We start from the raw sequence: 26,492 nt of genomic DNA on the forward strand, positions 1-26,492 counted from the left end.
CATTTTCAGTTTTGTAAATTTTTTTGATTATACTTCTCTGACTAAGACTGGGGAATCTCTGCTTGGTCCAGTGTTTTCTACCATTCCTTTCACCACCAAAAGGCATCCCTCTGTTCTGGATTTAGACATTTCATTTGAATGGAACTTGACCTCTCATGACAGTGATAGTTAGCCTCTTCTTTCTCATATCCTTTAGCTCATTAATTTCTTACCCAGGTATCTCCAGGATAACTATATGAATAGCTTAAGTTCTAATTCATGGTGAGAGTTTCCTCAAAAAAAGAAGAAATAGGGGCAGCTAGGTGGCGCAGCCCTGGAGTCAGGAGGACCTGGGTTCAAATTTGACCTGACAATAATTACCTAGCTATGTGACCTTGGGCAAGTTACTTAACCCCATTGCCTTGTAAAAAAAGCCAAAAAAATGGAATATAAAAAAGTACTCAATGTACAATATTAATTAGATTTGGGACAGGTTATTTACTCTCTCAAAGGAAATACTTAACACAAAAAAATTCAGTAATCATGAACTGAATAACTCAAGACATCATTCAGTAACAAATACTGTTGCAATTTGCTAGGAGTCTAGTATATAAATCTCATCAAAGCATAAAAGAGTCTTGTAGGATTGATAGGTATTTAAATTTTACCTGCTCTGTCTGAAAAACTCTTAGTATAAGGCTACTTGTCAAATGCTCCAGGCTCAGGCCAATACTCTTATTGTGGCTGTTTTCAACAAGCACTTCTGCTTTGCAAACATTCCTACCAATGGGACCTAGGATTTCTGGACCTCACAAAGAGAAGATATGTTCATTTCTGGACTGATACCCATTCAACTGAAACCAGGAAAGAACAAATATAAAGACAGAAAAGGAATCAAGGTCCAAGTACAAGTTCAATCAATTAGGTTTCTATGTACTAGCTGCCACAAAGTTAGGGTCACCAAGATTCTGAGTGACAAACCTTCCCCACCCCTCACTGTGGTATCAGTGGAGAATGAAAGGGAGAGAGACTGCCAGAAATTATATTCTTATCTCTTCCTCCAGAGTATCAGGGGGCAGGGAAGAACTGATGGACTACTCAAAAAACAAAAGCTTTTTAACGTTGAGGCATTTACAAGGTTAGAATCAGACTTCAAAGACCCTTTGTTGTCAACTAAAACCAGGACTGACAAATCTAGGCATGGTCTGAGATTCCTTATGTTCCAAACTGAAAAGGGGAAGTAGAGGGACCCCCATGAATGCCTATTTATTTTATGTCATCTACATTCTATTTGGGGGGTGAGGGAGGGGGCTGATGGGGAGTGAGAGAGATGCAAACAGAAGAAACCAAAAAAAGCATCAATAAAACATTTTTAAATTATGGAGAAAAGAGTAGGAGGAAGTTCAGAAGGGGACACAAAAGCAGAACAATTTTGTTTAACTATGGTGTTAAATTTATGCTTAAAAAACCAATGGAGGGGGGGTGGTTAGGTGGTATAATGGATAAAGCACTGGCCTTGGAGTCAGGAGTACCTGGGTTCAAATTTGGTCTCAGACATTTAATAATTACCTAGCTGTGTGGCCTTGGGCAAGCCACTTAACCCCATTTGCCTTGCAAAAACCTAAAAAAAATAATAATAAAATAAAAAGCCAATGGAATCTTCATTCTGTTCTTAACATTGGCAGGTTTATGTTAAGTACATTATTTTTTTTAATTTAAAAAAATAGGGGCGGCTAGGTGGCGTAGTGAATAAAACACTGGCCTTGGAGTCAGGAGTACCAGGGTTCAAATCCGGTCTCAGACACTTAATAATTGCCTAGCTGTGTGGCCTTGGGCAAGCCACTTAACCCCGTTTGCCTTGCAAAAAAAAAAAAACCCCAAAAACCTAAAAAAATAAAAAAATAATTAAAAAAATAAGGAAATAAAAAAGGGAAAGGGATCATTTGTCAAATTCAGAATTTTTAAGGAAATGCCCTGCCTACTTCAACCTGCATCTACCATCCTCCCAGAATGGTGGAGGGAGGGAAGTGGGCAGGAGATAGGACAGGTAAGGGTATACTTACAGTTATGATGTTACCCAGCACTGAATTATTAGACGAGCTTCCTGTTCTGTTCATTAATTAGCCAGCTTTTTGTCTTTCTGATGTTAATACTAAATTTATGCTGACGCCAAGAGGTGGAATTTTGGGGTTGGATGTGCCCCAGTCACACCCAGCGATACTTTGAAAGCCTGAAGTTTTCTATCTCTTCTAGAACTTGCAAATGGACCCTGCATCTTTCCAATGCCCTGGTCCAAACTGTACTTCAGACCCTGCCTCTGACTGATCTACATCTACTCTCTCTCCTTAGGTTCCACCACAGATCTTGTGCTTGAGCTTGTGACCCTCCTATATATGTATTAACCACCTCTACCTGCTCCAAGAGGTGTCTGGGCCACATTAGTATGCTTCGCATCCAGTTTCTTTATGTTTTGCTTTTTTTTGCAAGGCAATAGGATTAAGTGACTTGATCAAGGTCACACAGCTAGGTGATTAAGTGTCTGAGACACTTTGGATTTGAATTCAGGTCCTCCTGACTCCAGGGCCAGCGCTCTATCCACTGCCACCTAGCTGCCCCCCCAGCTGCCCACCCATCCAGTTTCCAATAAGACTCATTTCTCCATTCCTCACTGCCCCCCTCAACCAAAGCTAACCATCTCTGCCCAATCTCTGTCCCTTGTGCCTAGGAATATGTATTTCCTTGGGAACAAATCACTGTTCAGTTCATTTTCACAACTCCATCAAAGTTTCTGACTCTTCTTTAAAAAAGAAACTTTATGCTTTATTTTAAAATCAACAAGCATAAGCGGGATGAGCAGAGCCAGAGAGACATTGTACACCCTAACAGCAACATGGGGGTGAACATCATCTTTGATAGACTTGCTCATTCCATCAGTGCGGCAATCAGGGACAATTTTGGGCTATCTGCAATGGAGAATACTATCTGTATCCAGAGAAAGAATTGTAGAGTTTGAACAAAGACCAAAGACTATTACCTTCAATTTAGAATTATATGATTTTGCTATCTCTTATACTTTATTTTGATTTCTCTCTCATCACATTCAACTTAGATCAATGCATACCATGGAAACAATGTAAAGACTAACAGACTACTTTCTATGGGGGGGGTAGGGTTAGGGAAGCAAGAATAGGGGTAAATTTGTAAAACTCAAAATAAATAAAATCTTTAATTTAAAAAAATCAAATCAACAAGCAGTTCTTTCTTCTTCCCATCTCCTTCCTCTGTCCATCCCCCATTGAAAGAAAGAAATAGTAAAACAAAAACTTTAAAATAAATTGAATCATTAGGCAAATCAAATTCCTACATTGGTTGTACCCAAAGTATATTTGTCTTTCTGTATCTTGGGTCCATCATCTCTCTGTCAGGAAATGAGTAGCTTGTTTCATTATCAGGACTCTGGAATCATGCTTAATCAATGAAATAATCAGAGTTCTTAAATCTTTTTTTTTGTCTTTATTGTATGGTAGTTTCTGACTCTTCTTCATTTCCAGTCCTCAGGCACTTCAGACTTCTAAACCCTAGAGATCTTCCAAGCCAAGATTGCAGATTTCATACACCTCCACTCCCTACTTTTCCCACACCTGGCAAAAGAATGGGATCATTATCTTCTTTGGGGCCCATGCTTCCTCTTTGTGTGGTTATTCTTTCCATTTACATTGTTTTAATCGTTGCAATTTTTTTATTGGCTCTGTTTACTCTGCACTGTTAACTAAGTCCATGCTTCTCTGTATTCATCGTATTAATCAGTTCTTACTCCATAATAATAGTTTTCTCCCTAATGTCATCATTGTATGCATTGTTTTCTGAGTTCTGTTTATTTCACTCAGCATCTGTTAAGTTTTCTCTGAAATTATCCTTTTCATCATTTCTTATGGTAAAGAAAATATTCTATTAAACACATATGCTAGAATTTGTTTAATCAATACTCTATAGGCACTTATCTCCTTAGTCTCCAGGTTGAGGTGATTATAAAAAAAAAAGGCAGGTCTAAATTTTCTTGTATATATAGGCTTTTCCCTTCTTGACCTCTTTGGAGTATAGGCCTACTAGTAGTACAACTGTGTCAAAGAGAAGCTTTTGGGGAGGAGTTCCAAATGGATTTTCCCGAATGGCTGAACTGATTCACATCAAAAATGTACAATTATGTCTTTTTACCAGAGTCCCACCACCATTTGTCATTTTCCTCTTTTGTCTGCCAATTTTACTGTTTGTGAAGTAGAACCTCAGAATTAATAATGTATTTCTGTAATTAATGATTTTTATTGAATTAATTACTTTGAAATTATTTTTATTGCAGTTGGCCATTTATCTATTGTGGAATAGTTTTTTAAATTTATGCATTTGGATAATATTTCTATCAGAAAATTTATTACAGAACTTTTTCCAATTTAGATACTTCCCTCTAATTTTTACTGCATTAGATTTGTTTGTGAAAAAAATCTTTCCATTTCATACAATTAAAATTTCCTATTTTTATCATTTGTTTAGTCATGAACTCTTCCCATATCCATAGATCTAAAAAAGCAATTTCTTCCATGTTCTTCTAGTTTTCCTATAGTTGTTTAAATCATATATTCATTTGGAGTTTATCTTATTGTACAGTGTGAGATGATATTCTTTACCAAATTTCTGACAAATTGCTTTCCAATTTTCCAAACCAGCTGGCTTGGTTAAATAGTGAGTCTTTTTTTTTTTAAGTTTTTGCAAGGCAATGGGGTTAAGTGGATTGCCCAAGGCTACACAGCTAGGTAATTATTAAGTGTCTGAGGCTGTATTTGAACTCAGATATTTCTGACTCCAGTGCTCTATCCACTGTGCCACCTAGCCATCCCTAAATAGTGACTCTTGCCTTCAGTAACTGATGTTTTTGGATTTATCAAACACTATGGTACTATTTTTGTTTTACTATATTATGTATCTGATCTGTTCCACTGAACAATCTCTGTTTTTAAATAAGTATCAAATTGTTTTGATGAATATAACCTGTAGTATCATTTAAGATATGATATAGACCCTCTTCCTTCCATTATTACCCTTGATATTCTTGAACTTTTCTTTCTCCAGATGAATTTCATTTTTTTCTACTTCTTTAAAATAATCCTTTGGAAGTTTTCTTAAGTAATGAATAAATTAATTTAGGTAACATTGCCATTTTTATAATTATTTGACTTACCCATGAACAATAAATATCTCCTACTGTCTTTATGCAAAGTATTACATAATTGAATTAATATGGTTTTTATGTAAATTATGGTATACATACCACCAAATGTTTTTTTACTTCTATAAGCTTTTTTTGAATGTAATTTCTCTTTCAAGTTTTTCCTTTTGGGTTTTGTTGGTAATAGTCAATAAATATTTTTTAAGCACCTACTACCAGGCCTTGAGGATACAAAGAAATTTAAAAGACATTCCCTGTTGTCAGAGAACTCTTTCCTCATTTCTGCTTCCTGGTTTCCTGGCTTCAAGTTCCAGATAAAAGCCTACCTTATGCAGGAAGCCTTCCTCGATTGCTTTTAATTCTAGTACCTTTGTTCTGTTGATTACTTTAAATTCATCTTTATATTGCACATAATATTTTGCATATTGTTTCTCTCATTGGATTTAGTTCCTTGAGAGCTGTAATTGTCTAATCAAAGAAAGAGGAAAAGACAAAAATAATTATAGAACCTCTTTTTTAAGTCAGCAAAGAATTGGAAATTATATTATGTGAAATAATATTATTTTTCTGTTAGAAATTATAAAGAGGATAGCTTTCAGTATAGGCCTAGTAGTGGCATTGCTGGGTCAAAGGATATTCACAGATTAACAGTTTTTTGGACATAATTCCAAATTGCTTTCCAGAATGCTTGGACATTTAAAAGCTCTACCAACAGGGCATTAATGTGCTTATTTTTCCAAAGCCTTAGCAACATTTTGTTATTTTCCTTTTTTGTTAACTTTGCTAATTTGATCGATATGTGGTAGAACTTGATTTGTTTTAATTTGCATTGTTTTAATTATTAGTAATAAAAAGCATTTTTCCTATGATTATTGATAACTTGGATTTATTCTTCCAAGAAACTGCCTATTTATATATCTTTTGACCATTTATCAATTGGAGAATGGCTCTTATTCTTATAAATTTGAATCATTTCCCTAAATGTATTAAAAACTTAATTACTTTTTTTTTTTTTTTTTTTTTTTTTTTAGTTTTTGCAAGGCAGTGGGATTAAGTGGCTAGCCCAATGCTACACAGCTAGGTAATTATTAAATGTCTGAGGCCGGATTTGAACTCAGGGACTCCTGATTCCAGGGCTGGTGCTGTATCCACTGCGCCACCTAGCCACCCCAAAAACTTAATTCAAAAGAGTTTTTCCCTCCATTTAACTGTTTATCTTCTATTTTTAGCCATGTTGGTTCTGTGCAAAACCTTTTTAATTTCATGTAATCAAAATAGTCTATTTTAACTCCTGTTAAGCTCTCTATCTTGTGTTTGGTCATGAATATTTCCCATTTTTCCATGGCACTGATAAGTAATTTCTTCCTTGATCCTGTGATTTGTATACAATGTAACCTTCCATGTCTAAATAATATATGCATTAGCTCTTATATAGAGATGTTAACCCAGACTTAGTTTCTGCCAGAATTTTTTCCCAGTTTCCCCAATAGTTTTGTTAAAAAATGAGTTCTTGTCTAATAGTTAGGATTTGAGGGTTTGTTAAATACTGCTTTTGTGCTCATTTGCTTCCATATATTGTGTACCTAATTTGTTCCATTGATTAAACTTTTGATTTCTTAACCAATACTAAACTGTTTTGATGATCACTGTTTTCAGTATAGTTTGAGATCTAGTACTGCTAGGCCCCTTTTCTTTCCACTTTTCCCCCCCTTAATTCATTTGAGATTTCTAGCTTTTTGTTGTTCTACATGAGTTTTGTGATTATTTTTAATTAACTACAAAGTAATTCTGTATTAGTTTGGTTAGTATGGCATTGAATAAATAAAATAATTTAGGTAGTATTGTCATTTCTATCATATTGATTCAGCCTCACTATACAAGCAACTCATATTTCTCCAGTTACTTAGATTGTCTTTATTTGTATGAAATGTTGTATAGTTGGGATAGCTAAGTGGCATGGTGAATAGAGCCAGCCCTGGAGTTAGGAAGAGATGAGTTCAAATCTGATGTCAGACATTTAATAATTGCCTAGCTGTGTGACCTTGGGAAAGTCACTTAACCCCACTGCTTTAAATAAAATAATAATAATAATAATAATAATAATAAAGAAATGTTGTACAGTTGTGTTCATAAAGTTTTAGCATATATTTCTTGAAGGATATTCTCTGAAGCATTTTATACTTTTTGTAGTTCTTTTAGTTTTATTTATTTTATATTATTACAATAATCTTGTTATAAGAGTAACCATAACCCCCCCTCCCCCAAGGAGATGAGAAATCTCAAGGAGAGAGAGAAAAAAAAAATACTTTAGTCTGTATTGAGATTCCAATAGCTCTGTGTCTGGGATGAGTTGCCTTCTTTATCATAAGTCCACCAGAGAAGTTGCTTCAATATTTTCCCCACAGTCGCTATTACTAGTTGTATTTCCCTTCACTCTATTCCTCCCTACTCCCATTTATTCTATTTTCTCTTCCCCACTTTCATCCTGTCCATGTCCAAAAGTGTGTTGTATCTGAGTACCCTCTCCCACAATCTTCCCTCTTTTCTATCACCAATTCCCCCCTTCCCTCCCCAATTCCCCCTTATCCCATCCCTTTCTTCTCATTTTTCTCTAGGTGAGATAGATTTCTATACCCTATCAAGTGTGTATGTTATTTCCTCTCTGAGCCATTTCTGTTGAGAATGAAGGCACACTCATCCCCCTTGCCTTCCCCTGTTCCACTCCACTGAAAAAGCTTTTTCTTGATTCTTATGTGAAATATCTTAGCCCCTTCTTCCTCTCCTTTCTCTTCCTCCTAGTACTTTCCTTTATCACTCCATATTTTTACTATATTATACCATCAGTGCAGGGGTGGGGGTGAGGCTAGGTGGTGCAGTGGATAGAGCACTGGACCTGGAATCAGGAGGACCTGAGTTCAAATTTGGATTCAGATACTTAATAATTCCCTAGCTGTGTGTCCTTGGGCAAACCACTTAACCCCATTGCCTTGCAAAAGAAAAAAAACAACTCTATTACAGAATTATATTCAGTTCCTTCCTATGTCCAGTCTATATATGCTCCTTCTAACAGCTCTTATATATGAGAAAGTTCATATGAGTTATCAATATCTTCTTCCCATGCCAGAATAAAACAGTTCAATATCATTGTTCCTCATAGCTAGTCTTTCTCTTCCACCCCTCTATGGTTCACCAGAATCCTGTACTTGGAGATCAAACTTTATGTTTTGCTCTGGTTGTTTCAATAGGAAAGTTTGAGAGTCCCCTGTTTCATTGAAAATCTATCTTTTCCCCTGAAAGAGGATGTTCAGTTTTGCTGGGTAGTTGATTCTTGGTTGTAAACCAAGCTCTTTTGCCTTCCAGAATATCAGATTCCAAGCCCTTAATGTAGATGCTACCAGATCCTGTGTAAACCTGAATGTAGAGCCATGGTAGTTGAATCGCTTGTTTCTGGCAACTTTTAGAATTTTCTCGTTGATTTGGGAGTTTTAGAATTTGGTTACAATATTCTTGGAAGTTTTTCTTTTGGGATCTCTTTCAGGAGGTGACTGAAGTCCCTCAATTTCTATTTTACCTCTGCTTCTAGGATCTTAGGGCAATTTTGTAATTTTGTATTTTTTTAATAAAACACAATTATTTTATTGATTTCTTGCAATCTAATACTGCCCACTAGCACTGCTTCCATTCATGCACCGTTCCAGAACAAAGGGAGGATTCTTAGGGTGTTCTTTAAATGATGCGTAACATTTCAATACAGCAAACTCTGATAATTAAAAAAGCAGCACTAATCATTTGGTTCCTGTCTTCATGAGGTGAAAGTTGAATGGCTTCTCCTGATCCTCGGGAGGTTGGTGCCAGTGGCTCGGGGAGGACCCAGCCCTGGAGGCCGGCGCCATCCCTGCAGGACCGGAGCCTCCTCCCAGCCCGGGCTGCGGTATCCTTTATGGCCCAGAGGATCAGTTGTTCAGTAGAGCATGAGCCCGCAGTGAAGAGAAAGAAACCGGCCTCAGCTGGCAAAGGTCTTTGGTGCCGTCTGGTTGGCATAGGGAGACCCTCGTGGCCCCCAGACTCTGCCAGGTCTCTCCTCCCACCGCAGCGGCCCAGCCCGAAGCTCAGGGGTCCCCCAGGTTGTCTGACGGCCCCTCCCTCGCCGGTGCCCTCTGAGCCCGGTGACCGGAGTCCTCTCCGCAGTTCCAAGGCCCTTCAGCCGGGCTCAGGAGCTCCAGAAGCGGAGCCCGGGCCAGGCAGCCCACGGGAGGAAGACTAGGGCTTCCCGGGCTCGGGAGCCGGGCACGGGGCTCCGCGGCTCAGGTTTCTCCGCCAAGTCGGCCTCGGCCTCGGCTCCAACTCGAGGGGCTTCTCCCCGAGCTGCTGCCTCCCTCTCTCCCCTTTCCTCCGCCGCCGCCTGCTCCTGGGCTGCCTGGGTCGTCTTTGGGGGCTTGGCTACCGGACTCGGTTCTGTGGGGTCTCTCCTCTTCTAAGGAGAGAAAGGAGAGTGTCTTGCTGTGGCCCAGGACGGCTGGCCCGGGTGACAGGCTGAGCCTGGCACACTCTGGCCCGGGACCAGCCTCCGTCTGCCGCCTGCACGCTGCCAGGAGCCAGCCGGGCCTCGCCCTCTTCCACCTCCCCAATAAGCAGCTCCGTGGGTTCAGAGAGACACGCGGCGCCTTTTGGGGCACAGAATGGCCTCGTCCTGTCTACTTTCCTGCTCCGCTGATGGGTCAGATTGAGACGCTGGGGCGGGCGTCTGCAGCAGCTTCCTCCTCCCCCTCGTCAGACGCCACCAAGGAGCCCACCTGTATTATTATTATTATTATTATTATTATTTTTTAGGGTTTTTTGCAAGGCAGTGGGGTTAATGGGGTTAAGTGACTTGCCCAAGGTCACACAGCTAGTAATTATTAAGTGTCTGAGGCCGGATTTGTACCTGACTCCAGAGCCAGTGCTCTATCCACTGTGTCACCTAATCACCCCCTGTAGTATATTTTTTCTTTTTTTTTTTAAGTTTTTGCAAGGCAAACGGGGTTAAGTGGCTTGCCCAAGGCCACACAGCTAGGTAATTTTTAAGTGTCTGAGACTGGATTGAACCCAGATACTCCTGACTCCAAGGCCCGTGCTTTATCCACTATACCACCTAGCCGCCCCCCCCCCCCCCCCCCCCGGGTATTATTTCTTCAAAAATGAAGTCTAGGCTCTTTTAGGTCATGACTTTCAGGCAGCCCAATACATAATTTTAAAATTATTTCTCCTGCATCTGTTTTTGTTTTTGTTTTTTTTTAGTTTTTGCAAGGCAATGGGGTTAAGTGGCTTGCCCAAGGCCACAGGGCTAGGTAATTATTAAGTGTCTCAGGCCGGATTTGAACTCAGGTACTCCTGACTCCAAGGCCAGTGCTCTATCCACTGCACCACCTAGCTGCACCTGGATCTGTTTTCAAGGTTGGTTGTTTTTCCAATGAGATATTTTATATCTTCTAATTTTTGGCTTTTTTAGAAGAGTTTTATTTTTTCCTGATTTCTCACAAAGTCATCAGCTTCCTTTAGTTTCATTCTGCATTTGAAGGAATTATTTTCTTCATAGAGGTTTTTTATCTCCTTTTCCAGCTGGCCAATTCTTCTTTTTTAAGGCATTCTTCTTCTCATTTGCCTTTTGTGTTGTTTTTTTTCCATTTTACCTAAACTGGTTTTTAACGTATTATTTTCTTCAGTAATTTTTTGTATTTCTCCAAGCTGCTGATTTGGTTTTCATGATTTATCTTCATCATTCTCATTTCTCCTCCCATTTTTTTCCCTCTACCTCCCTTAATTACTTTTCAAAGCCTTTTTTGAGCTCATCCATAGCCTGAGCCCATTTTCTATTTCTCTTGGATGTTTTGGGTATAGAAGTTTCTATTTTGTCATCTTCTGAATCTTCCATGGGACCAAAGTAATTTTCTATGGTCAGAGTCTTCTTTTTCTTTTGTTTTCTCATTTTCTCAGTCTAAGATTAATGTACCTCACTTCCATGGCTTTGGGGGATTTTTTTAAAGGTTTTTTTGCAAGGCAATGGGGTTAAGTGGCTTGCCCAAGGTCACACAGCTAGGTAATTATTAAATGTCTGAGGCCGGATTTGAACTCAGGTACTTCTGACTCCAGAGCCAATGCTCTATCCACTGTACCACCTAGTCGCCCTCTTTGAGGAATTTTTTGAACACCCTACTGGGACCTTTATTTATCCAAGGTCTTATGCTCTCTTGCCTGTGCTTTGATATGCAGATGACCACAGGCCCTTCCCTCTGCTCTGGAGCTGTGAGGAGGGTCCCTGCTCAGTTATCTTAGTAAGGAAGCCCAAAATGCAACCTGGATCTGAGTGTGGGCAAACAGCAGAGTCCTGCACCAGGGAGAACAGAGAGATTTCTGCAGTCTCCCCCAACCCCCTTACCATCTGTGGGCTGTGCTTTGGAGGTGCAGGCTGGCTTCCCTGATTCCCACTGCAAATTCTCACTGGAGGTAAGAATGTTCTGAGGCTGGGCCTCCTTACTCCGTACTCACTGAGGTGTAGCAGAGTTCTCTCACCACCCCTTCAAAGCTGTTCCAGGTGATCCCTGGCTGTGCTGTGATGCCATGACTTTTTTCCAGCCCCCCAGTCTTGGTGAAACACACCTTTTCCATGGAACTTTTAAGTTATCTTGGATTGGGAAATTGTATCACTCAGTCTTTCTGTGGGTTCTGCCCCTCTAAATTTTGGCAAGAGTTATAATTTGATGGCTTTTGGAGTTTTTGGGGGAAGGAGTTTCTGGGAAATCCTGCCTTCATGCTGCCATCTTGGCTCCACCCCCTTCTATAGTTATTTTAAAAGAAATCTCTTTTTCTATATCTTCCTATTGGATTTGTTGGTGATATACAGAAATGCAGATGATTTATACAGGTTTATTTTATGTTAGCTACTTTTTTTTTAGTTTATTTTTTTTTTGCAAGGCAAATGGGGTTAAGTGGCATGCCCAAGGCCACACAGCTAGGTAATTATCAAGTGTCTGAGACTGGATTTGAACCCAGGTACTACTCTAGGGCCAGTGCTTTTTAATGTTAGCTACTTTGTTGATGTTGTTAGTTACTTAAATTAGTTTTTAGTTTCTTCTTTGCCTGCATTTATTCACTTATTTTTTTCTTGCTTTATTGCTATAGCTTGTATTTTTAGTATTATATTGAATAGTAATGGTGATAATGTATATACCTACTTTACCCCTGATCTTATTGGAAAGATTTCTAGTTTATCATCATTACAGATAATACTGGTTCTTGGTTATAGATAGATATTACTTATCTAATTAAGAAAAGATCCATTTATTTTTATGCTTTCTAGAATTTTGAACAAGAATGGATGTTATGGGGCAGCTAGGTGGCACAGTGTATAGAGGTCCGGCCCTGGAGTCAGGAGTACTTAAGTTCAAATCCGGCCTCAGATACTTGATAATTATCTAGCTGTGTGGCCTTGGGCAAGCCACTTAACCCCATTGCCTTGCAAAAAAAAAAAACCTAAAAAACCCCCAAAAATCAAAGAGTGGATGTTATATTTTGTTAAAAGCTTTTTCTGCAGCTATCAAAAATAATCAAATGATATTTATTGTTCTTATTATTAATATGGTCAATTTTCTAATATTGAGTTAGTACTGACCTTTTGGTATAAATCTAGGCCAGTTATGATGTTTTATCTTTGTAATATGTTGCTATAGTATCTTTAAAGACTAATATTTTGTTTAATAATTTTGCAGCAATGTTCATTAGGGATATTGGTCATTAGTTTTCTTTGTTTTGATTTTCACTGGTTCAGGGTTAAAACTACATGTGTAATATTGAAGGAATTTGGCCTTATTACCTTATTTTCTTAGTCCCCCACCCCTGCCCCAAAGAGTATATATACTATGGAATTAATTGTTCTTTAAATGTTTGATAATTCACCTATAAATTTATCTGGTCCTGTGGAGTTTTTCTTTGGGAGTTTGTTTAGAACTTGTTCAATTTCTTTTTCTAAGATTAAATTAACTAAATCTTTTATTTACTGTTGTATTCATCTATCATTTTATAGTTTTATAAATATTCAGTCATTTCATTTAGATTGTCAGTTTTATTGGCATGTTATTAGGCAAAATAATTCCTAATAATTTTTTAAAATTTCTTCTTCATTGTGAATTCACCTTTTAGATTTTTGATACTGGTGCTTTAGTTTCCTTCTTTTTTTAAATGAAGTTTGTGACTGGGATATCTATTTTATTGAGTTTTTTCACCAAAAAAGGAATTGTTGCTTGTTGCTTTATTTATTTATATTATTATTATTTTGCTATCAATTTTCTTAATCTCTTCTTTGACTTAAAAGATTTCTATTTTTATATTTAATTAGAGTTTAATTTGTTGATTTTTTAGTTTTTTTGAAGTTGTATGCCCAATTTGTTGATTTGCTTTTAATTTCTTTAATTGAAAAATTTAGAGATACACATTTTCCCCAAAATAGTGCTTTGGCTGCATCAAAAAATTTTGTTATGTTGTCTTATTGTTGTCATTATCTTTAATGAAATTATGGATTTTTTAAATTATTTGTTTGTTGATATACCCATTTTTTAAAGGTTTTTTGCAAGGCAAATGGAGTTAAGTGGCTTGCCCAAGATCACACAGCTAGGTAATTATTAAGTGTCTGTGACTGGATTTGAACCCAGGTACTCCTGACTCCAGGGCTGGTGTTTTATCCACTTCACCACCTAACCGCCCCTTGATATACCCATTCTTAAAGTTATTTACTCTTTAAGTTTTAGCATTTTCATCAATGGTATTTTAAAGACTACAATTTTTACTAAATTGTGATTCATAAAAATTAATTTAATGGTTTTTTCTGCATTTGCTTTCATGCTTTTTTATGTCATACAACATGTTCAAATTTTGTTAGCATGCCATCCATAGCAAAGAAATTCACCTATTCCTTTCTATTTCCATTTCAGTAATCTCCAGTGGTCAATCATGTCAAACTTTTAAAAAATTCTATTCAAGTCCTTCATTTTTGTATGTGTGCTTATTTTGATGAAATTTATCAAGGTCTGAGAGAGGTAAAATTGAGGTCCCCTAATTGTAGAATTGTATTCTCTATTTTCCCCTGGAACTCATTTACCTTGTTCTTTAAGTATTTAGATGTTATACCATTTGGTGCAAATGTGTTTAGCGTTTACATTAATTCATTGTATATGGTACTTTTCTGAAAAATAGAGTTCCTCTGTTCATCTCTTATAACTCTGTATTTTTTTTTCTGTTGCTTTGTATGGTCATGATTACTACCCTTGCCTTTATACAGCTCTCTATTCAAGGAAAACTGAATAGATTTTGTCTAGCCCCTTATTTGAATTGAGTGCATCTCTCTTTCAATTGTGTTTTCTGTAAAGTACATATTGATGGATTCTGTTTTCTGTTCTATTCTGTTATCCTCTTCCATTTTATAAGTCATCCCATTTACACTCATAATTATGATTGTGAATTGTGTATTTCCCTCAATTCTATCTTCTTATTTTTTTTGACTCAACTTTAAGAATTTTGTTTTTGATTAATACAAATCCCTCTCTTAATCTATTATCCCTGTAATTTTCTTATTGCCAAATCCAATGACCTTTTCTTTATCCTTGATTTCTTTGCAGCTTTTGACACTGTTGATCAGCCTCTTCAACTTTGTATTCTTTTCTTTCCAGATTTTCAGGACACCTCCTCCCTATCTGACCACTCCTTCTGGGTCTCCTTAGCTTGATCCTCATGCAGATCATGCTGTCTAACTATAGGTGTACCTCAGAGTTCTATTCTTTGCTATCTCCCCTTTTCCCTCTATAAGTTTGTTGTTTCCCTCATTAGATTGTGGACTACTTGAGGGCAGGAGCTGCGTTGTCTCTTTTTATATGCCTGGCACTTAATATAGTAGATATTTAATATGATTGATTGATTTAACTGGTGATCTCATCAGCAACCATGGAGTTAATTATCATCTCTGATCTTAAATCTATCTCTCCTGCCCCAACCTCTGGTGTCCTCTAGACTCTCATCGCCAACTCCTTTTCAGCTATCCCAAACTTAATATTTTAAACTCAACATGTCTAAAACCAAACAATTATCCCTCTTCCTAAACCACAACCCTCTTTCCCTGTCATTGTTCAGGGCATCACCAAGTCTTCTAGTCTGTCAAGCTAGCAATCCAAGTGGCATCCTCAGTTCCTCAGTATTTCACCCCCTCTAATATGTTGCCAAGGCCTATTAATTCTATTGTTGCAACATCTCTCCAATCCATTCCCTTTTCTCCTGACACTGTCATCATTCTGGTAAAAGTTCTCACCACCTTGTTTTGCAATTGTTTGCTGGTGTGTTGACTTTCCCACACCAATCCATCCTCCATTCAACCATTAAGTGATTTTCCTAAAATGAAGCTCTGACCATGTCATCTTCCTATTCAATAAACTCCAGGAGTTCCCTAAACCTATAGGATGAAATACAAAAATCCTTTGTTTGGTGTTCAAAGCACTGAACATAATCTAGGCCTCTGTATTTCTAGTCTTTTTATATTTCCTATCACAAACTCTTTATTCCAGTGACAGGTCTTAAGACACCACATCTTTCAGCTCTAGGTCTTTTCTGTCTGTCCCCCATTCCTATTATGTTCCTCCTCCTGTCTACTGGTTTCCCTGGCTCCCTTTAAGTCCCCATTAAAATCTCATTTTTTTTAAACATTTAATTTATTTATTTTCACATTTCTACAATAGTCTTGCTGTAAAAGTAAACATAATCCCCTCTCCCCAACAAAGTTAACTTCAAGAAAAATAAAGTGAGAGGGAAAAAAGTGTACTTCAGCCCATGTTCAGATACCATTGCCTCTGTCTCTGGGATAGATTGCATTCTTTATCGTAAGTCCATCAGAGAAGTTGCTTCAATATTTTTTTCCCACAGTTGCTATTGCTAGCTGTATTTTCTTCCATTCCATTCCTCCCCATTCCCATATATTCTATTCTCTCTTTCTTTTCACCCTGTCCCTCCTCAAAAGTGCGTTGTATCTTACTACCCTCTCCCACAATCTTCCCTTTCTTCTATCCCTCTCTTCCTCCTGTCCCCTTTCTCCCTTCCCATTCCTCTCCTTTTTCCTCTAGGGTAAGATGGATTTCTATACTCTATTGAGTGTGTATATATTATGAAACCTTATCTTTTACAGGAAGCCTTTTCGTACCCCTCTTAATTTTCATGCCTTTCCTCTCTTAATTATTCCCTCTTTATCCTGTTTATAGCTTGTTTGTATGTTTGTTGTTTCCCTCATTAGATTGTGAACTACTTGAGGGCAGAAGCTACGCTTTGTCTCTTTTTATATGCCTAGCACTTAATATAGTAGATATTTAATAAATTGATTGATTGATTTAACTGGGAAACTGACAGAAAGACTAATTAGAGATTGACTTTTTACTTATCAATCACTCATTAGGGGATCTGACTGAGGGAACTTAATAACTTCCACTTTCCCTGGAACAGTTTGTCCTGTCTCCTCAACAGTGTCTGTCATATTCTAGTGCTAAGTCTGGGCTTAGGACAACACCTCACTCTCCAAGTAGGGCTGTTTAGCCTATTTCATGGCCACCCTCCTCATGATGATCAAGGGTAGAAGCAGGGAGGGATCAAAAACAAAACTTTGGCTGAGGCTTTGAGATTAGGCAGGGGATTGCCGGGCCTGATTCTTGGAGCTAACACCAGAGGTTGACTCTAGCTTTCCCTAGCTTCACATGATTGATTCTGGAGATTTGTTCCCCTCATTCAGTTTGTTCCAGATAAGGGAGCTGGACATTTTTATCTATATGAAGGGAAGCTGAGAGTAAGCATGGAGCAAGATTACTTAGGGAGTCATGACACAAAACAGGTGGGCCTAGAGATATGTTCTGTTCCAGGCCTCCCCTAAACCTTCCCAGACATGCATACTTACTTTCCTTCTCCTTCACTCAGGTCCTCTAGATTTCTGACCCTTATTACTTCAATGATATCTCCTTTCCCCATTCCCCTTTCTTTCTGAAGTAGTTCCCAGAAGAACCCATCTGTTTGGGTAGTTGAGCTTGGACTCATTTGTCTCCCTAGACACCTACTTCAAGACCATCTCTCAGACAGGAGTTTCCTTTTCCCTTTCCTCCTATACTACCTATCTTCTCCACTGGAGACCAAATCCATAGGAGGGCTAAGGAGGACCCTTTTCCCTATTCAGTCCCATTGAGGTAACATTATTTGAAGAAAAAACAGTATAAAGACCCTGTTCCCATGTGCTCCCTTTCTATATCACTTTTGAATGTTTTCCCTCTGAGAGATAAAAAAGATCTTATCTGAGGACAACCTCAGTTTTGGAACTATCTCATTTCTGAGTCCTGAAATTAACAATGCCCTGAGGAACAGATCCAACTTGTGGAACTAAACCTTCTATGGGGTTCTTGCCCAGAAAGAGGTTCCCCTTCATTTCCCCTCCTTCAGTTTCACTAGATTGGGCCCTTATTCCCTTGATCCCCTATATTTCCCTCTGCTGACCACCCATATCACTTATCTTCCTTCACAGCATTAAATGGGAGCTCAAGGGCAGCTAGGTGGTACAGGAGAATCAGGACAGTAGTCAAATCCAGCTGTGTGACCTTGAGCAAGTGTGACTGCTTCCAATCCAGGATCATCTCCAGTCATACTGATTCATATCTGGCCACTGGACCTAGATGGCCCTAGAGGAGAAAATGAGATGGATGATAGCACAGCCATACTCACTCAAATTCAATTCATGTGCTTATCAAGTCATCACCTCCCTGATGTCATGGTCTTCTTCAAGAACAAAACCCATCATCATCATCATAGGAGCTCAAATCAGTAACTGACTCAGGTGGTTGACCAGCTGGAGTAACTCAGTTCCAGTCTGGTAAGAGGAGAAAAAACTAGGAACTCATTCGAATCTTTCATGCTGTCCCCCCCCCCCCCCCCCCCCGCCAAGTCTCAAGTGCTGTGGGAATAGGTAGAAGACTATGAATTGGGGTCTGAGGACCACTCTTGCTCCAAGAACTGCTTCCTCTCTCCACAGGTACCTTTATCCTTGTCTAATCTATGTTCTTCATTAGTTTCCATCATCCCTCCTCAACCTCAATATCTGTCTCTTGAAACCAAATGAGTTGTTGGAGCTGCAGGATAGTTGCTGCCTCGAAACATAAAAGTATTCAATTGTGACATTCCCTACTGACATCCACCTAAATCTTTCTCCCTTACTGTGAATCCTGATTTGGATTTTTAATTTTTTTTATGTATTTAAGGCAGTGGGGTTAAGTGACTTGCCCAAGGTCACTCACCTAGGCAATTATTAAAGTGTCAGATAAAATTTGAACCCAGGTACTCCTGACTCCAGGGCTGGTGCTCTATCCACTGCACCACCTAGCTGCCCTGATTCCTGATTTTGACTGCCATTCAATTCCCTGGTTCCCCTCCAGGACCCCCAGTGACAACCTACTTCTTGTGTCAGAAACAAGTTTTTTCGTTCCAGCTGGACTTGACAGGAATACTTTTTTTTTTTAGGTTTTTTTGCAAGGCAAATGGGGTTAAGTAGCTTGCCCAAAGCCACACAGCTAGGTAATTATTAAGTGTCTGAGACCGGATTTGAACCCAGGTACTCCTGACTCCTGGGCTAGTGCTTTATCCACTGCACCACCTAGCTGACCCGACAGGAATACTTTTAAAATGATTTGTTCAGGTCAGTTTCTGTCTTTTGACAAAATTCTGCTTGATCACCTGTGATTTGCAGTAGGAAGAGATAGGGAGGGGCCCAGAAAGATTCCCTTCCTAATTCAACAACTCTATCACCTTCCCCATGTCCTTCCCTCAAGTGATTTATACTCTCTTCACTCTGTCTTCTCTAACCATTTCTTCAACCTGGCTGACTACATCAGAGATGATGCCCTAGTTTAGGGATTCTTGACCTGGGGGAGTCCAAGGATTCCCAAGAAGTCCATGGATAGACTTCAGGGGGGTTCATTTGGGTAGTAAAAACTCTAGTCACCAATGCTTTACTTTGCTCCTTTCTTTCCAGACATTTGTGAGAGTTCTTCCCACCCCAAGCCCTTCTAGTCCTGGAACCTTGAACCATAATCAAATTAATTCTGACATTGTTCCTGGATGGGGTGTGTCAGTCTACTCCCTTATGACTCCACTTCCAACTTTCTAGATCAATCTCTGAGGACAGTGCTCAGGACACAGTAAGCACTGAAATGCTCTTTTCTTTCAGACTCTGAAAACACTGCAACACAACATGGAAAGTTGTTTGAGCTTCTAATGGTAAAGAAGGGAACAAGACCGTCAGTATTAAGAGTGACCACCAGGGGGATTCTGTGCACTAAAAGGGGGAAGCTTTTTGAATCGGTCCCAATCAATATTCTTCCACTCCAATTCAAGTCTTGGGTGTTTGTGCCCCCTCGTGGGAGCTGTGAGAATAACACTGCGTTCCTACCAAAAGCTAAACCACTTTGTCCTTTGGTTCTGCTCCTCACTTCCATAACTGAACCTGGAGCCTAAGAGTGTCCTCCCTGATTGGTGGATGAGGAAACTGAAGCATAGACTATTCAAAAGGGGTTCCCTGATAACATCTTTTCCCTGCTCCCCTTACCAAAGTCCACAAGCAGTTCCAGGGTGTATACTTTCCTAAGCCAGATCTATGAGGCAGGAGAAATGCAGAATGCCACCCCCCAGACTCAATAAAGATGAAGGATCTTCCCTAACCTCCATATGGGCCAGCCTATAGTGTCTCCCAAAGAAGAATGCACTTAGCATAGTCTCTAGGTGTTGACTCCTTTCATCTGGGTCCTTGTCTAGCCCCTCTCTGGCTGCAGTTATAATAGCTCATCATCAAGAGCTAAAGGATTCAAACTCTCTATAGAATATGTTCCAAAAGTCCACCATAAACATGATTTTTGGATTAAAATCTGTTTCTGGTCATTTGCTTATTCTCTTCTCTGTAACCTTCATGGATATAGAACACACAGGTTTATGTATTATTCTATTTATATCTATCAATATCTTTCTATTGGTGGTCACATCCCTTCATTATAGCTGTATTCCCTTCCTGCCTGTATTCCATCCAAGAAGGGAGGTTTGAGGTTTGAAGGTGCTTTTAGAACTTCCAACTTTTTTGAATTCCTCTTCTTAGGTATATTATCAGGCATATTGTATTCTCTAAAAAAAATCCTGCCCCCCCCACTCAAAATCTTAGGATCGCTGCTAAAGGATCTTTCTCCCCAGAGTGCTGAGTTTCAGAGGCCCAGGAAATAAGGGGAGGGGCCTATTCCCTTTCCCCATGTCCCATCTCCTAGGATCTAGGTCTGGAAGGTGGTACAATCAGAGCCTGGGCATGATCATGATATTAATAATGATAACTGGAATTTATATAGCTCTTTAATATTTGCAAAGTGTTTGATAAGTATTATCTTACAATATTCTCACAACCCTGAGACAGATGTTATTACTACTCCCATTTTACAGATGAGGAAACCGAGGCAGGAAATAATTAAATGACTTGCCCATAGTTGCACATTGTCTGAGGGCCACATAAGAACTCAGGACTTCATGATTTTTGAGTCTAGTGCTCTATCCACACTGGGCCACTTAAATGGAGTTGGGATACTCACTGATTTTTCTGGTCCTAACACTTAAAAGTTTCTCAATTCCTGATTTTTGTACATCAAAATCCTCAGACCCAGAGGCAGGTGAAGGCTAGGACCAGGAGCTCTGAGGTTAAGAGCAGATGGGGGGGCGGCGCAAGGTGATGGGCAAGATTGATAGTTTCTTTCAATCCTGAAACTAGGCTCAGCATCTCTAGGATCTAAGGTCTTCTGTGAGGTGAAGCTGGGAGAGCTAGGAACTTGGGGATGACTTCCAAGAATCCTAGTTACTGCTGAGACGAGTAGGATACCTTTCTCATTCTTCTGGTACAAGACACCACCCTCCCTCAAGCTCACATTCATCCAGAGAGCTTCTACTGGAAAGGTTCTTTCCCCTTTCAGACGGTTTCCACATTCTCTTCCCTCTCCTAGGGGCAGTTGCATTAGTATGTGAGAATACAAACCCCACTGAGGAGATGGGAGGATTGGAGAAGGGCTCCCTGGAGTGGATTGAGCAGATGGCAGTCTGGGAACAGCACTTCCAGCTTACTGGATCATCCTTCCCCCCACTCCTCTTCAGTCACATACAGACATCATCACTTTTGCTTCCCTTATCTATGTATATTTAAAATTTCCCCAGAGGGGGGAAAAAAAAAGACTGCACATGTTAGGGAAAACAGGTCTGTACTATAAATTACTCTCTGTATCTAAAGGGAATCTTGAGCTCCTTTTTCTTCTAGGGGGTGGGACCCCTCCCTCTTGACCCCAAATCTTAGTCTGAGTCAAATCCATTGAGCTTCTGGTCCCAGGTCCTAGCTCTGGCTACTCTGGTGAGGGGTATTGCCTGCTCTTGGGGTGGGGAGGACAGGCACCAGAGTCCCACAGGATATCATCATAGGGGCTTGGAGCCAGTGCTTTGGGCCTGGCCTGTTCCAGCAGGCCTCTCAGGAGCCCCACTGTGAGTGGAGGGTCAGTTCCCACCTTAGGGAATGGGGCTGGAGGCCCCTCTTCCTCTGGCAGGTGCCTCTTCAGCAGGAGCAGGAGATCTGTGGGGGTCAAGTCTGGTGGGCACAGGCGGCGCAGGCGAGTCACGTGGGCATCTAATTGGCGATGCTGAGCAAATTCGGCTAGTAAGATAGTGAAGATCTCCATCTGCAGGAAGGGGCTGGAGGGGCTCAGTGTCAGGCCCGCATCCAGCACCCGTTCCCACTGTCCAGCCTGAACTAACTGCCCTATGGCTTGGAGCACAGCCTTGGGTCGGCCACTCCCCAAGAGCAGCTCTAACTCAAGAGCCCCCGCCCCGGCCCCTGCCCACTCACCCAGCACAGACAATGCCCGTCGGTATAAGGGCGGCCCTGAGCCCCCGGCTCCCAACCCCCATCCCGGTCCCCCCTGCTGTTGTGCCAGTTCGACAAAGGGTGGCAACCAGCACGGCTCCAGCCGACAAAGGCACTGACACAGGAGTTCAAAGGGAGCGAGTGCCCCCTCAGCCCCGGGGTCCGCCAACACCTTCTTCCACAAGTCGGGAGGGGCCTGGGTCTTCAGGCGGCCGGCCTCATCCAGCTGCAGCTGCAACGCGCGGCGGGCAGAGCACCAAGCGGCGGCGGGGAAGACAGAAAAGACGGCGTTGAGCTGGGCCAGTTTGTCCCCGGCCAGATCTGACCGCAGCAGCCGCTCCACCTCGCGCTCGGCCAGCTCCGTCCAGCCCTCTTCTTGCCCGTCTCCGGCCACGAGCCGGGTCTTGAGCCGCTCGAGGCCCCGGTAGTCCCTCAGCTCGGCCTGCAGGGCGCTCAGGAGCTTGGCTGGGGGCCGGTGCCCTCGCAGCACGGCGGCCAGGGCCAGCGGGGCTCGGAAAGTGCTCCCTCTCCTCAGCTCCTCGGTGCTGAGCCTGGCGCCAAGCAGGCTGCGGCGCTGATAGTAGCCGCAGGCCTCCTCGAACACCAAGTCGTCCGCATTTAAGCGGGCGGCCCCCTCCCCGGCCTCCCAGGTCACGCAGAAAAGGCCGCTGGCCGACAGCAGCCTCAGCCCCCCTTTGTCCTCTTCTTCCTCCACGCCCGGGGCCGAGAGTTCCAGCAGGTGGACCCGCTCGGTGCTCAAGACCTTCCTCTCTAGAAGGCGCCCGCTGCCCAGGTCCAGCAGCTCCAGGCCGGAGCCCAGCGCGCAGGCCAGAGTGCTGTGGAAGACGCCCAAGGACACCGGGAGCGCGGGGCTGAGCGGCCCGCAGCCCAGCACCCCCACCGTCCTGGCGGCCCCGTCCCTCCGGATGAGGCTCACGGCGCCCTCGGGGCTCAGCAGCAGCAGGCTGCCCTGGGCCGCGGCCCAGGTGTGGGGCTCCAGGGGCTCCCCGCCGGAGAGCAGGCCCGGCACGCGCCTCAGCAGGGACTGGAAGTCCCGGGAGTCTCCGCCCTCGGCGCTCAGCTTCTCCCGGTGAGCCAGGTTGTGAGCGGGCACGGACACCGTGAGCCTGCCCTTGGCCGGGGACCAGATGAGCACGACGCCGGCCGCGCTGGGCCAGGCGGAGGCCGCGGGCAGCAGGAAGAGGTCCGCCGGGGAGGCCAGCAGCCGCAAGGGCGGGCAGTGCTGCAGCAGGACCACGGGGGCGCCCAGGGCGGCCCCGCCGGCCTCCAGGGCCCGGGTGCACAGGCGGTGGCCGAAGGCGGGCTCCCCCGGCCGCCCCTCACACCACACCAGCCGGCGCCCCGGGGCCGCGGCGGCCAGCACCCTGGCCTCGGGGCTCGCACACAGCTCGGCCTGCTGCAGCAGCTGCCACCCCGGCCGCGCCCCGGCGCCCCAGACCTCGGTCCGCCCGCTGGCCCAGACTAGGGCCAGCAGGAGCCAGCCCGGGCACTGCAGGAAGAAGGCATCCAGCAGCGGGCCCCGGCCGGCGGCCCCCGAGGGCTCCGGGCCCGGGCCCGCCCCTTTCCGGGAGGCCAGCAGCAGCGGGGCCGCCGAGCCCGGCGGGCGCAGAAGCAGCAGGTGGCGGCCGTCGGGGCTGGCGCGGACCCGGGCCAGGGGCTCCTCGGCCAGCAGCCGGCGGAGCGGGCGCGCCTCGCTGAAGTCGCTCAGGTCCGAGAGCAGGCGCAGGCTGCTGGCCCGCCTCATGGCCCCCGCGCGGCCGGGGAGGGCGCCTCGGGGCCCGCCGGGCCGGGCCGGCTTTACAGGGCCCGGAGCTCCGTGCCGCTGTCCCGGGGCCTGGGCCCGGCCTCCCCAGCAGCGACTTCCGTCCCGGAGGAGGAGGAGGTGGGCTGGGCTGGGGGCAGGAGTCAGCCCCGCCCAGAAAGCTTGCGTGGGTCCGGCGCCTCGCGGCTCGGCCGGGCCCTGGGGGCGGAGCCAGTGGGGTCCTCCCTCCCCCGGCGCCCCCAGCACTTTCCCTGCTCGCTGAACCCCCAAGCTGCCTCGGCTCTCGCGGCTTCGGCTGTGCATCCGTCTATCCTAGAGACCACCCTCCTCCCTCCAAGCCACCCTTACTTGAAGCCCAGCATTTCCCAAAAGCTAAGCCAAAATAGTCACACTTCACCACACCCCATCACACTTCGTATTGATTTATTTATCTTCCAATCGCATGCAACTTTTTCAACCTTCATCCTTTTGCAAGCTTCTGAGTTGCATCTTTTCCCACCATCCTCCTAAACCACCGTGCTCCCCATAGCAGCGATTGGATTGGAGGATGCACAGGTAAAATCAAGCCACAAGCCACACCCTCCTTAAGTTTGTCATTTTCCCCAAAGTACAAAGCATATCCCAGTTAAGTCTCCTCTTTGACAACAGCAAAAGGAAACACAAAATGTATGCTTGTTTATTTTTAAATTTTAATAAAAAGTAGATTTTATTTATACAACTTTTATATCATGGTCATTTCCAGATACAGCACTCCCCTCTACTGAACCCTCTCTGGTAAAAACAACAGCAACATAAGCTAAAAGCTAGGATCGGGTAACACTAGCACAGAGCTAATTTAACGTTCTGGAGGGCCCTACTTCACTGCCAAAGGAGGAAACCGGGTTTCAGACGTTGAAATTACTCAGGTTTCCTTTTCATTTGCAGGGATCAAGATTGAAAGTATTGTGAGAAGAAACAGTTCCAAAAGAAAAAAAGAGAACACTAGAGATAGCTAAATTACCTAATACCTAAGACAACTTTTGAAGATAATAAGCTTTGGTCTTTGTTTAAACTCCCCAATTCTTTCTTTGGATACAGTTGGTATTCTCCATCACAGATCCCCTAAAATTGTCCCTGATTATTGCATTGATGGGGTGAGTAGGGTCCATCAAGGTTGACCTTCTTCCCATGCTGTTAGTAGGGTCCATCAAGGTTGACCTTCTTCCCATGCTGTTAGTATGTACAATGTTTTTCTGGTTCAGCTCATCTTACTCAGCATCAATTCATGCAAGTCTTTACAGGCTTTTCTGAAATCCCATCCCTCATGATTTTTTTTTTTTTTTTTTTTTTTTTAGTTTTTGCAAGGCAATGGGGTTAAGAAGTGGCTTGCCCAAAGCCACACAGCTAGGTAATTATTAAGTGTCTGAGACCAGATTTGAACTCAGGTACTCCTGACTCCAGGGCCAGTGCTCTATCCACTGCGCCACCTAGCTACCACCTAGCTGCCCCCCCCCCCCCCATGGTATATAGAACAATAGTGTTAAATCACTTTCATATACCGCAATTGGTTCAGCCATTCCCCAATTAATGATCATCCCCTCAATTTCCAATTCTTGGTCACTACAAATAGAGCTGCTATGAATATTTTTGTGCATGTGGAATTTTTAGTCTTTTTCATGATCTCTTCAGAATACAGACCCAGGATATGCATATTTTTATTTCCCTTGGGGCATAATTCCAAATTGCTCACTAGAAAGACTGGATCAGTTCACAGCTCCCTCAACAAAGCATTAGTGTCCCAGATTTGCCACATCCCCCTCCAACATTGATCATTGTCTTTTCTGTTCATATTGGCCAATCTGAGAGGGGTGAGGTGATACCTCAGAAATGCTTAAAATTGCATTTCTCTAATCAATAATTTCATTTACATTATTATACTCATTGTATATACTGCTTTCCTGTTTTTTTTATTTCAGACATCAGTTCATGGTTTCAGGTTTTTCTCATCTTTTCTGTATTCCTCATTTTTTACAGAGAGCCCATTTTATTGCATTCAGATGACACCAATTCATTAGCCAGTCCACAAAGAATGGGCACCCACTTTGATTCTTTGCCACCATAAAAATGCTACTATGGATATTTTTGGACAATGTTACTCTGATTATCCTAAGATTTATACTATGGACAGGACTGAGTATCTGGAGTTGACAAATGAATAAGATCTAGTTTCTTCTGCCAGAAGAGACTGGTGAACCCTAAACATAAGTAATTCTAATAAAAGGCAAAATAGGATAAATGTTGTAAAATAGGTCTAGGCAAAATGTTATTGAGTTCAGAGGAGGGAGAGATTACCTTTGAATAGGAGGAGAGGATTTAGGGAAAGAATTTTAGTTGGACCTTGAAGGATGGCTGGTATTTAAACAGACAGGTGGTGGGGGTAGTGGGGATGTAGGGGTGAGAGGGTGAGGCCCAGCAATACATTCCAGCCAAAGGAACAGTGTGAACAGAGGCACAGAAACTTCTGTGGTGTTTGGAAATTGGGAGTATGTGTCCAGTTTGAC

At 42.5% G+C, this 26,492-nt stretch overlaps 1 protein-coding gene across 2 annotated transcripts; it reads right to left on the reverse strand.

Moving 5' to 3' along the window:
• Nucleotides 1–14,068: 14,068 nt before the first annotated feature.
• Nucleotides 14,069–24,025, reverse strand: HPS6 (HPS6 biogenesis of lysosomal organelles complex 2 subunit 3). Of its 2 annotated transcripts, XM_074233851.1 has the most exons (2): nt 21,814–23,975; nt 14,069–17,922 (listed from the first exon to the last, which is right to left on the reverse strand). In XM_074233851.1, exons 1-2 carry the CDS (start codon nt 23,932–23,934, stop codon nt 17,884–17,886), a joined length of 2,160 nt encoding a protein of 719 aa, XP_074089952.1. In that variant the 5' UTR covers nt 23,935–23,975; the 3' UTR covers nt 14,069–17,883. The 2 variants fall into 2 exon arrangements, with proteins under 2 accessions (XP_074089952.1, XP_074089954.1); XM_074233853.1 differs by lacking the exon at nt 14,069–17,922 and having other exon boundaries at nt 18,279–24,025.
• Between the last annotated feature and the right edge of the window lie 2,467 nt (nt 24,026–26,492).

This window comes from Macrotis lagotis, chromosome 4, assembly GCF_037893015.1.
Source record: "Macrotis lagotis isolate mMagLag1 chromosome 4, bilby.v1.9.chrom.fasta, whole genome shotgun sequence".
Taxonomy (NCBI): Eukaryota; Metazoa; Chordata; class Mammalia; order Peramelemorphia; family Peramelidae; genus Macrotis; species Macrotis lagotis.

Bases quoted from the DNA above. Each gene is read 5' to 3' on its own strand.
- HPS6 (XM_074233853.1), bottom strand. From the start codon at position 23,934: ATGAGGCGGGCCAGCAGCCTGCGCCTGCTCTCGGACCTGAGCGACTTC.